General features: G+C 42.5%; 1 protein-coding gene across 1 annotated transcript in view; it reads right to left on the bottom strand.

Annotated features, from left to right (window-relative positions):
• The window catches only part of LOC127000167 (uncharacterized), a 129,104-nt gene that overhangs the window by 13,261 nt on the left and 100,038 nt on the right, over positions 1-15,805 (bottom strand). Inside the window, exon 8 of the mRNA XM_050863557.1 lies at positions 10,294-10,430. Within this exon, the coding sequence (XP_050719514.1) occupies positions 10,294-10,430 (137 nt within the window). The remainder of the gene's footprint in view (positions 1-10,293; positions 10,431-15,805) is intronic.

Raw genomic sequence — 15,805 nt, 5'->3', positions numbered from 1 at the left:
GGAACTGGCAAAGGTGGACGCGGGGACAGAGAGAGACCGGCTGGGTGGGGAAGGGAGGAGGGAGGAGGAAGGACGGAACAGGGAGGAAGCAGTGTGGAGTAAGAGTAGACAGTGTAAAAACAAAAACAGGAGGGATTGCGCCAAGATGTCGGGAGGGAGATTAAGGAAAAGCCGGGTAGAAAAATAAACACTGGGACGAAGGAGATGAAGCGGGGAGAGGACAAGGTGGAGTAGGAGCAGACAGGGTAAAAAACAAATAAAAGAGGGAATGTCGCACAGATATTGAGAGGGAAGGAAAACAACACCGAGACGAGGAAGGTGAAGCAGGCAGGAAGCAGAGTGGAGTACGGGAAGACAGAGTAAAAAAGAAAAAAAAAATGCAATAACTTTCGCCAAAAACTTTATCTAGAGGGAGTTTAAGGAAAAGACGGGTAGGTAGAAGAAGGCATCAGACGAGGAAGGTGGAGGAAGGAAGCAGGAGAGTTAGCAAATGTAATAAGGGTCTGCTGCACCAAAGGTTAAGTCTACAGATTGCTTTGGTTACAGAGGACACCTGGTAGGAGAGGAACGCATAAACCGGGAAAAATGCAAAGAAAGGAACTGGGGCGAGACAGGGTGAAGCGGAGAGGAAGAAAAGTGAGCTATTAATCGCTTAATTTGGTCCCATAAGAGCATAGAGTAGAAGGAAGTAGACTTGGCAAGGTGCAACAGCAAAAACTGGGCCAGAGCGGGGTAGAGCATGGAGAGTAGGGTACAAACCAAAGGAGACAGGCTTTTCTTTGGTCACACAAGTAACTTAGGATCTAATGACATAAAACTGTAGCACTAGGGGATGGGAAGAAGAGAAAAACATCAAGCAGGAAGAAATATATATGTAGCGAGAGAAGGCTAGGCATTAAAAACAGGTGGAGCAAGAATAGTTATAGATTTATTAGTTTTCTTTCTAAATTTTCATCACAAACTAAGGATTTACAGAGATATATGAACTTTCCAGGCTAAATTATAGATATCACGGCAGAGCAAGGGGGACCAGGGAGAGAGCAGGGTACGAGACAAAGGGAGGTAAGGTTTGCTTTGATCACACAAGCAACTAAGGATCTAGGGGGATGGAACTATGGCACGAAGGGGAGGGGATGAACACTACAAAATCAGGCAGGGTTAAATAGATGTAGAATAGAAGAGGTAAGGCAAATAAACCAAATGAAGCATGGGTAGTTATCGAGTTACTATAATGTTCCTATTTTCAGAACGAAGGAGCTCTACATGCTAAAGAATTACGGTAGGGCAGGGAGTTTCGTGGGGGAGACGGATGATGATGATGATTATTGGGGCGTTATATCTTGGCGCCGCAGCTGCAGGGTCATATGGCGCCGGTGAGGGAGAAGATCGGGGAATAACAAACACAGAAATAAGGACGAAGTAAAGACTAAATCCACGTCTATATCATCAACGAGGAAAAAAATAACAAAAAAACGAGGTAAGTAAGTAAAAACTGGATCAACGCTTTTATCATCGCCATAACAGTTAAACCCAAGGAGGCGGTGACCCACGGAACGGTGCCTCGGCCACTCAAGCGCGCGGCCGTCAGAGGCTCATGGTCAACTCCTTCACGGCAAAGAAACACCAAACAGTCAACTAAACGAAGATACGAGACGGGCGAGTATAAAGCGGCTCAAAGCTGTCTCGTAAAGCCTTCCCAGATACTACTTTCTCCTACGATTCTCTCTCTCTCTCTCTCTCGCCCCTACACGCCCCATAAACGCCGTCAGAAACATGTCTAGCGCAGCAGAAGCAGTAATAGCCTCGACAATCTCCATAGGTAACACCTTGTAAAATGGTCCCGTGTGTGTGTGTGTGTGTTGGGGCGGAGGGAGGGGAAGTGTATGTGTGGGGGTTGGGGGGATGGGGGAGGGGGATTATGTGTGTGTGTGTGTGTGTGTGTGTGTGTGTGTGTGTGTGTGTGTGTGTGTGTGTGTGTGTGTTTCCTCTGTATGAACCTTCTTTCACAATTTCTCCTTATATACATACAAATCATTTCATATATAATTATTTTTGCATTTTCTTCATCTAAATCATCTCTTGCTTTCCTGTCTTTTTACAAATCGCACTCATCTTCCCATCCTCTTTTTGCTATTTTTCCTTTACCCTTTATTAACTTTCTTTCTTGCGTAATCTTAACCAATTCGTCTCTCTCTCTCTCTCTCTCTCTCTCTCTCTCTCTCTCTCTCTCTCGAAAAATCCCTCCTTTCCCCTTTTTCTTTAACTCAGCGCATCCACCATTTTCTCCAGGTTCTATTTTAGGGGGTACCTTTCTGAACTTTTTATATCCACTTTTTTCCCTGCGTCCTTGGCTCCGGGACAAGGGTGAACGAGTCGCTAGGAGTCTGGAGGCAGGACAGCGTACGAGCCAGCGAGCTCCGATGATGGACGGCCCGGGAGGGAGAGAGAGGAGGGAGGAAAAGGAGTAAGAAAGAGGTGGACGACAGGAGGTGAACAGTGAGAAGGTGATAGACGGGAAGGAAGAAAAAGGGGTAGGAAGAGATGAAAGAGAGGGAGGTAAATGATGGGAAGGGGGAAAGGGGGGAAAGAAAAAGAATAAGAAGTGAAGGAGGGGAAGTGAGAGGGAGAAGGGATGAGAAAAAGAGTGTTGAGAGGTAAGAGATAAATGTGAAAGGATGAAGAGAGAAAAGAAAAGGGAGTAGGAAGAGGTAAAGAAGGAAAAGATGAAGGGGGGAAGGGAGGAAAGGAAAAGGACTAAGGGAGGGGTAAACGGAGGGAAGGAAGGTGAGGGGGAGTAGAAAAAGGAAAGCATAGAGAGGTGAAAAAGGAGGAGAAATGATGACAGATGTTGAGCCGAGCCATGAAGTAGAAGGAAAAAGTCTATGTCAAAGAAGAAGAAAGAAAAAATGAAGAAAAAGACGAAAAAAAACATGAGGAACAAGACCCCCCAAAAAACAAGAGCAAGAACAAGAAGAACAAGAAAAAGAGGAAGAATTATAGGAAGAACAAAAACAAGAACCACAATCACAAGGACGAGAACCAGAAGCCAAAAGAAAATGAAGACCAGAAGGACGACGGCAGCGAGATCGAGGATAAAAAGGCAGACGAAGAAGACGCAGCAGAGGATGACGGGGATGATGAAGGGGAAATGATCCATACACAGGGGGGGAAGGGGGAAGAGTGAATCGTAAAGCAGAGATGAAGGGGAAAGATGGGCTATGGTAGGGGGGGAGAGGGGGACGAAGGGGGAGAGAAGACGGGTAAACCTGTGTCTTGGAGCGGAAGGGGAAGAGGAGGAAGAGGAAGAGGTGGAGGAGGAGGACGAGGAGGAGGAGAAAAGTGAGAGAAAGGAAAGGAAAGGAGAGGAAGAAACAGGGAAGGAAGTAAAAAGACTGGACAAGAAAGGAGAGAAAGGAAAGAAAAGGAGAGGAACAGAAAGGAATGGAAAGGAGAGGAAAGGAAAGAACAGAGAAGCAAAGGAAAGGAAGATAAATAAAAGGAAAGGAAAAGATAGGAAAAGATTGATTGGGATATACCATCATGGCGCCGGGGGAGAAAAAGAAAGAATAGGAAAAGACAAGGAAAGGACAGAAAAGAAAGGAAGGAACAGCAGATAAAATGGGGGAGGGGGGTTGAGGATGATGGGGGAGGGGAAGTGTGATGAGTGAAGGGCATAGAGGGTGATGGGGGCAGTGCATTGAAAAAGATGAAAGGTACTATACAAGGTGAGAGAGAGGAGATGGGAGAGGGAAGGGGTGGGGGGTATATGAGGCGATGGTTTAAGGTGATGGGTGATATAACAAGGTGAAGGATGAGAATGGGAAATGTAATGTAGCAGATGGCAGTGGCGTATGTCAGGGGAAGGGAGGGAGAAAGGAGAAAGGGCTCAGAAGTCTCAATATATCTCCAACAATTCTCTAAAGGAAAAACGTGAAAGAAAAATGAGAGTAGGAAAAGCCATGATCGAAAGCCCTTCCTCCTATATATACTAGCGTAGGAGGTGATGGGGAAACGGATGGGTAGAGGTAATAGGGAAAGGGGATGGGTGTTAGGTTAAAAATAGGTACATGAGGTGTTAGCAAGGGGTGATAGCTGAGGGGATGGATTAAAGGTGTGTTATATGAGGTGAGAGAATGGGGAGATAAACATTTGTGGGGTGTGAAAAGGAAGGGAAAGGGAGGAGGAGGAGAGGAAGGGATGGAAGAATAAGGTAAGGAATGGAAAAATAGTGTGACGTGAAGAGGAAAAGAAATGGAGAGGAAGTGACGTAGAAAGAAAGGTACAAGAGAAGGAATTGATGAAAAAGGGTTTGTATATCGTGAAGAAAGTGAAGAATAAAGAGAATAAATGTAAACGATGAATGTAACAAGTAAGTAGGCAAAAAGAAAGAAAAAGACAAAAATTAAAGCTTGAAGTGGGTGAAGAAAGACAAGGATGAGAGTTTGAAGAGGGAGAGTAAAATAAACGTGGAAAATGAATGTTACGAGTATACAGACAAGATAAAGAGAAGGAAAATGAATGGAAATGTTTGGAGAAATAACGATGGCAGGAAAATTAACAACTAAGGAGAAAAAAAAATACAGGTGAAGGATACTGACTTCGTGAAGGAGGCGTGGACAGCTCACGACACACACCATAAACATATTACCTGACATGACCAAGGGAAAGGAGAGGAAACTAGCTAGACACGAATATTACAAAGGCTGGGAAAACGTAAACCATATTTCGACGTTTGTTTTCATAGTATTCCGATTCTACGGCAAAAGTATAAAGGTGGAATCATGAAGGTGCGGGTAAAGGAAAGCAATTATAGATCTATTAATTACACAGTGCTAACACCCACAATAAAAGCTTGCCCCCTATACCTACAGTTTAAAACCCCTAAAACTCCTACAGCTTAAGAGTTCCCCATGAAAGAAAACGGAAAGATCGCATTGTGTAAAACGATATTTATTTGACCTCCCTAAGTTTGCATATTTATAAGACCTGTAGAGCGTTTTTTTTCTTCTTTTTTACAGCAGAGGAGTCAGTTCAAGGGCATAAAAAAAAGGTAACAAATGTGAAAAAAAGCCCGCTACTCACTGCTCCCAAAATGCATGCTAAAGTGTCGGGATGTTTTCTTTGTGTTTCCTTGCATAGTTAAAAGTTGCGTTTGGACTATTCGTTTTTTCTTTCTTTTTTTGCTAGGGGTAGCGTACAGTTTCCGCGTCTCTCCGTCTGGTTGTTTTTTCCCTCAATAAAAGATCGGCCACGGCGTGTTGCACAAAGGCGGAAAACAGGACTTCTGAACCAGCAAACACCGATACGTGTGAGTGAGGGAGTGTGTGTGTGTGTGTGTGTGTGTGTGTATGAGAGAGAGAGAGAGAGAGAGAGAGAGAGAGAGAGAGAGAGAGAGAGAGAGAGAGAGAGAGAGAGAGAGAGAGAGAGAGAGAGAGAGAGAGAGAGAGAGAGAGAGAGAGAGAGAGAGAGAGAGAGAGAGAGAGAGAGAGAGAGAGAGAGAGAGAGAGAGAGAGAGAGAGAGAGAGAGAGAGAGAGAGAGGCGAATGAACTGCATCGGAAAACTCCCTGGCCACTTAAAAAAAAGGATCAAAACAAAAAACAATAAAAAAAGTTGCTAGCGCGGCGCCATGCGAGAGCGACGCCAAGTCCGATATCGAAAAACAAGAACTGTTTTCAAAATATAACACGATTTTTTTTACCTTTTCTTTCTTTTTTATTCTTTTTTTTTTGACATGGGCCTACGCAGAGAGGGGCATATTTTTTGAGGCTTTGAAAATACGTCGAAACAGTTTTTTTCTTCTATTTCTTTTGCTGTGTCTTTAAATGTATCACTGCGGATGAAAAAAAAATAGTAGAGCCACAAAGATTTAGGGAGAACAGCCTTTATTCTCTCTCTCTCTCTCTCTGTGTGTGTGTGTGTGTGTGTCTGTCTGTCTGACACTTACACACACACACACACACACACACGAACAGACACACATTAACTAACTAATCAACTATCTAATGAAATTACGAAATAACGAAATAAATAAAGAACAAAAGAACATAACAGAGAGAGAGAGAGAGAGAGAGAGAGAGAGAGAGAGAGAGAGAGAGAGAGAGAGAGAGAGAGAGAGAGAGAGAGAGAGAGAGAGAGAGAGAGAGAGAGAGAGAGAGAGAGAAGCTCTTAGTATCGGGCAGCGGTTCGAGTTCTCCTGAGAATGGGACAAAGTGGTTTGGGTCACGAGCTGCTTCGAAACAACGAGCCATTTGACCTTTGCCCTTAATGCTGGGAGATAGAAGGGTGAGGGAGAGAGGGAGGGAGAGAGAAAAGGAAGAAAAGAGAGGGAAGGTGAGGGAGCGTAAGTGAGGGAGGAAGTGAGAGGGTGAAGGAGAGGAAGAGTATGAGAGGAAGAGGGTGAGGTGAGAAAGGGAGAGAAGGGAAAAAGAGGGTGAGGAAGAGTAAGGAGGGAAGGAGAGTGAGAGAGTGAGGGAGAGTAAGAGAGAGCTAGAGAGAGTTCAGTTGAAGGTAAAGCTACATATACACTGAGGTTACGTCACGTACGTAACAGAAACATGTTACATTAACAAGGTTATCCGAGGTTACTGCAGGTTACATAACTATTAGGAACATACTGGAACCAACCCACAGTCCAAACTGGTGTGTGATGTTACAGAACAGTTAACGTGAAAATGTCGAAGGAGAAGGCGGTGTTAGCCAGTGAGCGCTACGTCGTACTGAACATTCGATATCTAGGGTCAGGTTATGGAACATGTTATCGCACATTCACTGATAGCTGCTGTGGCTGGTTACAGAACACCGGAACTGTTTCGAAACATACCATACCATGTTACTGTAACCGTGTTCTGTAACCAAAAGTTGCCTAATTTTCGCCAGTTTATACGTACCTTAAAGGAGAGAGAGAGAGAGAGAGAGAGAGAGAGAGAGAGAGAGAGAGAGAGAGAGAGAGAGAGAGAGAGAGAGAGAGAGAGAGAGAGAGAGAGAGAGAGAGAGAGAGAGAGAGAGAGAGAGAGAGAGAGAGAGAGAGAGAGAGAGAGAGAGAGAGAGAGAGAGAGAGAGAGAGAGAGAGAGAGAGAGAAAATTGACAGGTGTGTAGAGAGATAAACACAAATATAAAACGCTAACACACACACACACACACACACACACACACACACACACACACACACGCGGGATACGATGATGTTAACACACACGTCCCACCACCCCAAGAGACAGCGTTGCCCTATATACATACATCCCACCCCTTCCCTCCCTCCTCTCCTTCCTTCCTTTCCTTCATCTCTCCCACCTTCTCACTATCACTCCCACCTTCTAAATCTCCCCTCATTCCCTCCCTTCTTGTTTCTCTCCTTCCTTCCTTCCATCTCTACCCCTAGTTCCTTTCCTCCTTCTCTTCTTCCTTCCCTTCTTCCTTACCTCTAACCTTTCTTTATTCTAATCTTTCCCTCTAACTTTTTCCTTCTCTCTCTCTTTTCTACCTTACTTCCTTCTCTCTCTATCCCTCCTTTCTCTCCTCCCTTCTTTCTTCACTGCCTCCCTCCTTCCCTCCCTATCTCCCTCCTTCATGCTGTAGCCAAGCCATAACTTCACGTCCTTTGCTTCCCTCATGAAAAATATCCTGTTTATGGGGGAGGGAAAGGATGGAAGGGCTCCCTCCTCCTCCTACCTCTCCTCCTCCTCTTCTATCTTTTACTCTCGTTCTCTTGCTGTTGTTTGCTCATCTTCCATTTCTTTCTCTTCAACATTTTCTCTCATCTATCTTCTAATCATTATCTTCCTCCTTCTTCCCTCGTTCCCTACTTTCGTCTCATCTCAATTTTTTCATCCTCTTATTCTCCTCCTCCTTCTCTTCCGCAATTCATCTTCACTATCTTCTTTTAATCATTCTCCTCCCCCTCATTTCCTCCCTTCTTACTTTCGTTTCATCTTTGTCTTTTTATTGCCATCCTCTTCTCTTCTTCCACAATTCCTCTAAAGTCTAAACGGTCTTCTAATCATCCGTTTTTTTCTCCTCTCGTCAATTCCTTCTACATTTCATCTCTTTGTCCCTGCCACTACTCCAATCTTCTTCGGAGCATTCTCTTTCTCCTTCTTTCCTCATTTCCTTATCTTCGTTTAATCTCTGTATGTTCCTTCCTCCTCTTCCTTCTCTCCCGTAATTCCTTTCAACTATCGTCCAATCACGCGCTTTCTTCTCCTCGCCTCACTTCCTACTTTCGTTTCATCTATTCGTTCCTTCCTCCTCATCCTCTTTCCGCTATTCCCCCTAACACTCTTCTAATCATCCGTTTTCTTCTCGCTTTCTTCTCCTCTCCTCACTTCCTCCTCGCATTTCGTATCTCCGTCCCTTTCATCTTTTTTTCCCGCACCCGACACGCTTTACTGATTGGAAAATTTATTGCTTTCTTCCCTCTGGAATTTATCGCATTTTCGAGAGAGATATTTTACAACTTTCCCCTGTTTTATCTGTTTGAGTTTGTAATCGTACCGTGCGTTTAGGGATATCGATGGGAAATTATAACCATGGTACGATCGAATTATTAAAACAAGGTCAATTGTCATATTTCTCTAACAAAAGCAAAGGCCTGTTATTTTACATCTCAGTGGTTTTATTTATCGAACACAGGCGTAGGAATAACAAATAAGGTACGATGAAACTATTAAAACTAGGTCAACTGTCTTATTTCTCTAACAAAAGCAAAGGCCCTATTATTTGACACCTCAGTGGTTTTATTTATCGAACACAAGCGTAGGACTAAGGACGATATACTCAGATGCCTCCACCTCTCACATCACCCATTTACAAAAGCTAAGAAGGAGAGCAATCGGGTTCTCTTGAGTGTTTTTTTAGGTTCATGGTACAGAAAAAGGGCTAAACTACCACCAGGGTCATTAAACTACCCCTGGAAATGCCTAACACTCCTACGAAAGCCTTGTCAAATATGTGTGTTTGGGCGACGAAATGTTTGAAAATATGGCCCTAATTCATGACTCTGCCTCTTATTTCTGCCTCTTTTTAGTTTTGTTTCACACACTTCAGACTTTCTTCACAGGCTCCGTATCTTTACTAATATGTGCATGGCTTCGTAACCACTAACGCCTCATTTTACCTTTCATCCTTTCAACACATCTTTTCACCTTCACTGTTTCATTCTCCATTAACGTTTTATTTTACCTTCCGTCATTTCAACACATGCTCTCACCTTCACTGTTTCATTCTCTTTCATCTCCCTTCCTTCCTTCCTTGCCCAGCCTCCCCTTCTCTCCTTTATTCGCTGCAATCTGTTCCTCCTCATCTCACCTGCTCTCTATCATCTTCATAAACCCTTTACGCCTGTGCCTCTTTACTAACAAGCTTTCCCGCCTCCTCCCATTTACATTCCTCCCAGACGCAAATTTACTTTTATACGCCACTGAAGTCTGTTGTTTTAAGCCTTTACTCTTCACTCCCTTTTTTTTCATCTTTCAACACACCCCATACAACACACCCTTCTGACAACACCTTACATATTCAGCACTTGCTACCATTTTTATTGTCACTCCCATATTTTCTCTTAACTGCCCTTTCTTTCCTTTGCTCCTCTCCCCTCTTCTCTTCCTCCCCTACTCCGCTAAAGACATAGATATACCCATCTTTTCCCTTATTTTCCCCTCAATTCCTTTAATCATCCCTGAAATAGCTCATCTATAATACCTGCATACTTCAGTCCGTCCTCACACACACACACACACACACACACACACACACACACACACACACACACACACACACACACAGAAATTCACCCTTACCATCCAACGTTCTGATGTTTTCAACGCTCTTCATTCCCTTCCCTTTTTTATCCTTTTCACACTCTTTTCAATCCTTTTCCACCTCCGCTGTTCCATTACAATACATGTTTTTCCATCTTTTACCTCCTTTTCCCCTCAGTTTCCTCTCTCCCCTCACAAAACCCATCTAAAACCTCAGGAACCATCACTCGCGATGAAGAAGTGGTCTCTAACTTCCTTACACTTGCACCCCTTTTCCCAAATTTTTAAAACTCATATGACTCCGAGATGCCAACATTTCGTTTTATACATTATTCGTCCTCATTCCGTCTTCCCCTTCTAATTTTCACCCATACCCGCTCCTGAAATGCCCTAAGAGATACTCTGACATTCTCCTTCAATACTTACCAGCTAAAGCACGTAACACCAGCAGAATAAAATCATTGAAAACAAACTGAAAACGATATACTTTTAACATCATTTTAAGACACCTTGACACACTCTTTCCGTCCCCTTACCTTGTGTCTGATGCCGTCCGCCGTCAGGTTGCTCAGCGAGGGGCTCTTCCTGTCCCGCCACGGCAGTCTGGTGCGGTAGCGGGACAGGTCAGACTCGGAGGAGGCGTTGGGGAAGGTTTTGAGGATGTTGTTGCGTGCTGGCGGGGCGGGAAGGCGGAGAAGGAGTGTCAGTTAGTGCTCCCAGGTAGATTATAGGGCAGGGGTGTATAGATTTTGTGTGCATTTCTTTATATAGCTCCATTTTTTTAACTTGATTCGAAGTGATAAATGTGCTAATCTTATTTCTTATGATTAAAGTCCTGTGGTAATAGTCAATATTAATGCACTATTCTCTGAACTGTTTTGATATAATTGTACTTCTTAATATTACCAGATCAGAGGTGAGTGGAGTAATAGCTGCTGCACATATTTTACCATTACTGTTTTAAGATCATTATACTTTTATTCCATACCTGAAAACATGAATTAGAGGATGGTTCAATGTCATATACGTAAAAAGCTTCAGGTAAATAGAAGTAAACAATACTGAGTGAAACCTGAGGAATAAACAGTACTGAGTGAAACCTGAAAACAAGACATTAATTCAAGTATCTGGGAACACATGAACAGGATATGCACGTCCACTCACCTCCGTCTGTCGCTAACCAACACTACTCAGCCTCGAGATAATGAAAAAGACACCACACACGGTCACACTAATCCACAAGTACACGTAGCAAGGGGAGTCACGAGGGAGGGAGGTAGGTCAATTTACACACATTACAAGGGACACAAAAGGGAAGTACTGCACAGGTGGAGATTAAGAGGGTGAGGGAACAAAAAACAAGGGGATATATACGACTGAAGGGACAATGTAAGGGAGTATTCATGCAGTCTCACCCATGCTTTCAATACAGCTTATATTTATTTAAGGAATAGGATGCCACCTGTAAGGACAACACCTGGTTTTGATTAGTTCCAGGTAATTCTGGTGGAACTTTACCTGAAGAATTAAAACAAACACTTGATTCGATTTTTATCTTCATCCTGGAATGTCGATTGTGTTTTAATTACAATTTGATGGTGCGTTGTGTTGTCCTGCAAGGTGTGTGGGTGAGTTTGTTTGTTTATTTGTGTTTTTTTTTTTTTTTGTGTGTGTGTGTGTGTAAGGTTAGTTTGAATTGAGGTGAGGTTAGGTAAGTGAGGTGAGGACTGGATGGATGTTGAAAGGAGAACGAATGGTGAGAGAGAGAGAGAGAGAGAGAGAGAGAGAGAGAGAGAGAGAGAGAGAGAGAGAGAGAGAGAGAGAGAGAGAGAGAGAGAGAGAGAGAGAGAGAGAGAGAGAGAGAGAGAGAGAGAGAGAGAGAGAGAGAGAGAGAGAGAGAGAGAGAGAGAGAGAGAGAGAGAGAGAGAGAGAGAGAGAGAGAGAGAGAGAGAGAGAGAGAGAGAGAGAGAGAGAGAGACTGTGAGTAGGATTTAGCTAGTCATAGATCAATGTGGATTAGAGAAAGGGAGACAGTGGAAGAGCCTAAGTGATGGGTGGGACACGAGAGAGAGAGAGAGAGAGAGAGAGAGAGAGAGAGAGAGAGAGAGAGAGAGAGAGAAATACAGATGAAGACAATGAAATTAAAACCAAATCGCGTAAAAGGAAAAGGAAGTTTGGAGGAATGAGACAAATAAAATAAAAAAAGCGAATTGAGGCAAGACTTCGCAATAAAAAGGACAATAAAAAAGTATCCGTTAAACTCCAGATCTTAATACAATGAGAGAGTCCCGGAAGTTCAGGAGCAAAAAAAAATAATAAAAAATAGGAACGCAAAAGTTATAAAAGAAAATAGGAACCCCCGAAGAAAAAAGAAAACGTAAGCATGACGAAAAAAGGGAGTCACGATATAAAACCAAAATTACTGTAGATCCTCATTTTATTGACGGTCGGTACGTCTAATAAAAGTTAAGGAAATGTACTAAAACCTGACATTTGAGTAGTAGAAAGTAAATTACAAAAAAATAATCAAAAGTACACTCCTCCCTTCTTCTTTGTTGTTTACTTGCAACAATAAACTATCAATCAATCAATCAATCAGTTCTTCATATCATCGACGTTACGCAAATTTAAATAAAGTTCAGAACATTCATTTATGGGACGCTTTAGAGTAGCACAAGGTGACTCGGAGGGAAAAAGAGATTCAGAAAATTAGATGGAAGATTTCCGGGAAGGGAGGAGGGGGATGTAGGGCTTAAAAGTAATCCCGAGAAAGAGAGGATCCTAAAATTGCCGGATCTTCCCGTCTTATCAGGCAGCGAGGGCGATGAGGACATGAAAGATTAAACACGTCAGAGAGGGACTTACGACGCGGAGAAGGGCGAAAAGGAGCGGAAAAGTAATGTAAACGAAAAATATTAGCGAGAAAAGGCGAAAAAAATATGTGAAAAAAAAATAGAGAGTACTGTTGAAATTCATTAGGTAAAGATTTCATTCAAGGATAGATGGGGGAAAGTTGTTGAAAATGTAATGAAAACGAAAAATAATATTAATGCTAAAATTTACTAGGATGTATCTTATAATGGAATGTAAGAGAATGAATGCGCAAAAGTGAATAAATAGGGACCGCTTATGTAAGTAAGGAGAGAAAAAAAGTGAAAAGAAAAGAACAAAACGTAGACATAATAAAAAGATAACGAAGAAAAACACGTATATTTGAGTTCATTTCATTGACGGAAAGTAAGTCTAGTATAAGTTAAGGATATGCATTGACTAAAGAAGGAATTAAAGAGCAGTGAGAGAGGAAGTGCGTTAGATGATAAACAAAAACAATAGAGCAAGAAAATGAAGAAAAACAGAATTAAAACACTGAAGTAATTTAGAGAACCGCCAAAAGGAGAATGAAAACTATAATAAAAATAAAGAAAAAAAATAAAGAATCATAATACCGCGGAGAGATCAAAAGGATTCAGCAGGTCAGGACAAACAAAGGAGGGCATCAGCGGGATATTAAACGAGAATGCGAAGATGAAAATAAGAGAAACGGAGGTGGGTGAAGTGGAGGGGAGATTTATCAAAGGAGCAAGAGAGGGCCAAAGGGAGAGTCCATGCAGAAAGGAAACAATTAAAAGAAGGATTCAGGTCTGCCGGGAACAAGCAGGAAAAATATAAGAAGACAAGAGAATGTGCGGAGAAGCGAATGATTGCAGGAAAAAGAAAATAATGAGACAATTACGGAAAGACGAGAGAGAGAGAGAGAGAGAGAGAGAGAGAGAGAGAGAGAGAGAGAGAGAGAGAGAGAGAGAGAGAGAGAGAGAGAGAGAGAGAGAGAGAGAGAGAGAGAGAGAGAGATAGAGAGAGAGAGAGAGAGAGAGAGAGAGAGAGAGAGAGAGAGAGAGAGAGAGAGAGAGAGAGAGAGAGAGAGAGAGAGAGAGAGAGAGAGAGAGAGAGAGAGAGAGAGAGAGAGAGAGAGAGAGAGAGAGAGAGAGAGAGAGAGAGAGAGAGAGAGAGAGAGCAGTTTTAAACAAAAAAATAAGTGCAAAAACGTTATGAGAAGGTCGGGAACACTAAATAATCTATCTTCCTCTTTAATAGAAGTGAAAACGAAATTAAAGAAAAGAAATCAATAACGAATTTTACCGGGCAATCGGAAAAAAAGTGACAGCGGAAATCTACATAAAAAATAAAAATAAATCCTGTGCCAGTCGTTTTTTGGGGGTCTATAAATTTCAATGCTGATTTCCATACAACAGTATATAACATGAATTTGCACAAAACACCCAGAGCAATATGTAAATGAATTTGTGTGTGTGTTTGTGCATGTGACTGCGGGTAATTTAAACGGAAGGAAATTTAACAATGTTTGCAGTTCAGATCATGAGTTAAGGACGGTCCGATTGTGTTTGGTGTAGAGGAGAAGGAAGAGCCGTGTGATTTCGAATACTAAAAGATAGTCTGCTTGTAAATTAAACGAGGATTACAATGAATGATGTTTGCTGTTTACATTATGAATTTAGAACAGACCGAAAATGTATATATAATGGAGGAGATACAGTTGTGTAATGCCGACGCCTAAGGTTAGATGTTATGAAAGCTGTCTTGAGTTGTTATGTATGGCGACTTGTGCCCAATCGAAGAAGATGGGAATTTAAACAGGTGTGTACAGGTAAGCAGGTCCAGGTGACGAAAGAAAAGTGAGAAGAAGTGACGTGAGGTAAGGTGAGATAAAGGAGTGTGAGTTGCGAGAAAGTGAGATAAGGTGAGATAAAAAAAATGTGAGTTGCGAAAAAGTGAGATAAGGTGAGATAAGGGAAAGTAAGGTGCGAGGGCGTGAGGTGAGGTGAGAAAAATTGCGAGTTGGGAGAGATTGAGATGAGGTGAGATACGAGAGTGAGGTGAGGTGACATAAGGAAAGTTGAGATGCGAGAGAGTTAGACGAGGTATTAAGACGGTAAACTGTGAGAAAGTGAGGTGAGGCGACAAAACAAAGTGAGATGCGAGAGAGTGAATGAGGTGAAGTGAATAACAGTGAGAAACAATATGAAAGGAAGTGATATACAAGAAAACCCAGGTGCAGTGAGGCAAGGTGAAGGAGAAGTGTGTGGCAGCGAGGTGGAGGGCTGAAAGAGAAGGGTAGGCATTATGGAGCACGAGGGAATCAAGAGAGGAACAAGAGGGGAGCAAGAGAAGAGAGAGAGGAGGGAAGAGATGGGAAAAGGTAGGCGAGTGAGTTAGCGATGGAGTTAAAAAATAAAGGACAAGAAGGCAAGAGGCAAGAGGAGGAAGAAAAGGAAGGCGAGGGAAGTTATAAAAGAACCAATAACACACAAAGGAAGCAAAAAAACGATTGAGGGGAAGGAACAAAAGGGAAATAGGAGAATGAGGTACAGTCAAGGGAGGAAGTGAGATAATGAGGTAATAGGGTATAAAAAGAAAAGGAATAAGAGAGGAAAGAAAGAAAGGAGAAAAGACAGATGAGTTTGGACGAGACTAGAAGACAAGGGGCGATAAGATAATATTTCAAAAGAAGAAGATTGGTAGTAAAAGGTCAAAAGACGCACAGGAGGGGATTAGGGAGCATCGGAAACAAGTGAAGGTCAGCAAGAACAGGTAGAAAGGTGAGGCCAGGTGAGACGGTGAGCTAAGTTGATTGATTGCAGAGGCCGAGGCATGGAGGTGGAAAAAATGGGACACAGGTGAATATAGAAGAAAATGAGGGGAAAAAAGGAAAGAAAAGAACGAGGGAAGTGAGGAAGAATGAAATAGAAGGTAAAAGACAAGGTGATATGCTGAAAAGGTATTAGGAAAGATTGGTTGATAGAGTGGGGCAAGGGAGGATATAGGAAGATAAGGAGGTGAAACGGAGAGGAAGGAAAGTAGGAGAAGTGAAGTAAGATAAAAAGGGAAGGGAAACGATAAGGCGATGCGCTGAAAGGAAAAGGTATTACTGAAGAATGGTGGAAAAAGTGGGTCAGAGGTTACTGTTGAGAGACCAGGAAGAAAACGATGGAAAAATAGAGGAGAGTAGGACAGCAGACCCTTTTTGTATCT

This window comes from Eriocheir sinensis, chromosome 18 (assembly GCF_024679095.1).
Source record: "Eriocheir sinensis breed Jianghai 21 chromosome 18, ASM2467909v1, whole genome shotgun sequence".
Taxonomy (NCBI): domain Eukaryota; kingdom Metazoa; phylum Arthropoda; class Malacostraca; order Decapoda; family Varunidae; genus Eriocheir; species Eriocheir sinensis.
The sequence above is the reverse complement of the archived record's forward strand: the minus strand, read 5'-3'. Positions and strand labels throughout refer to the sequence as shown.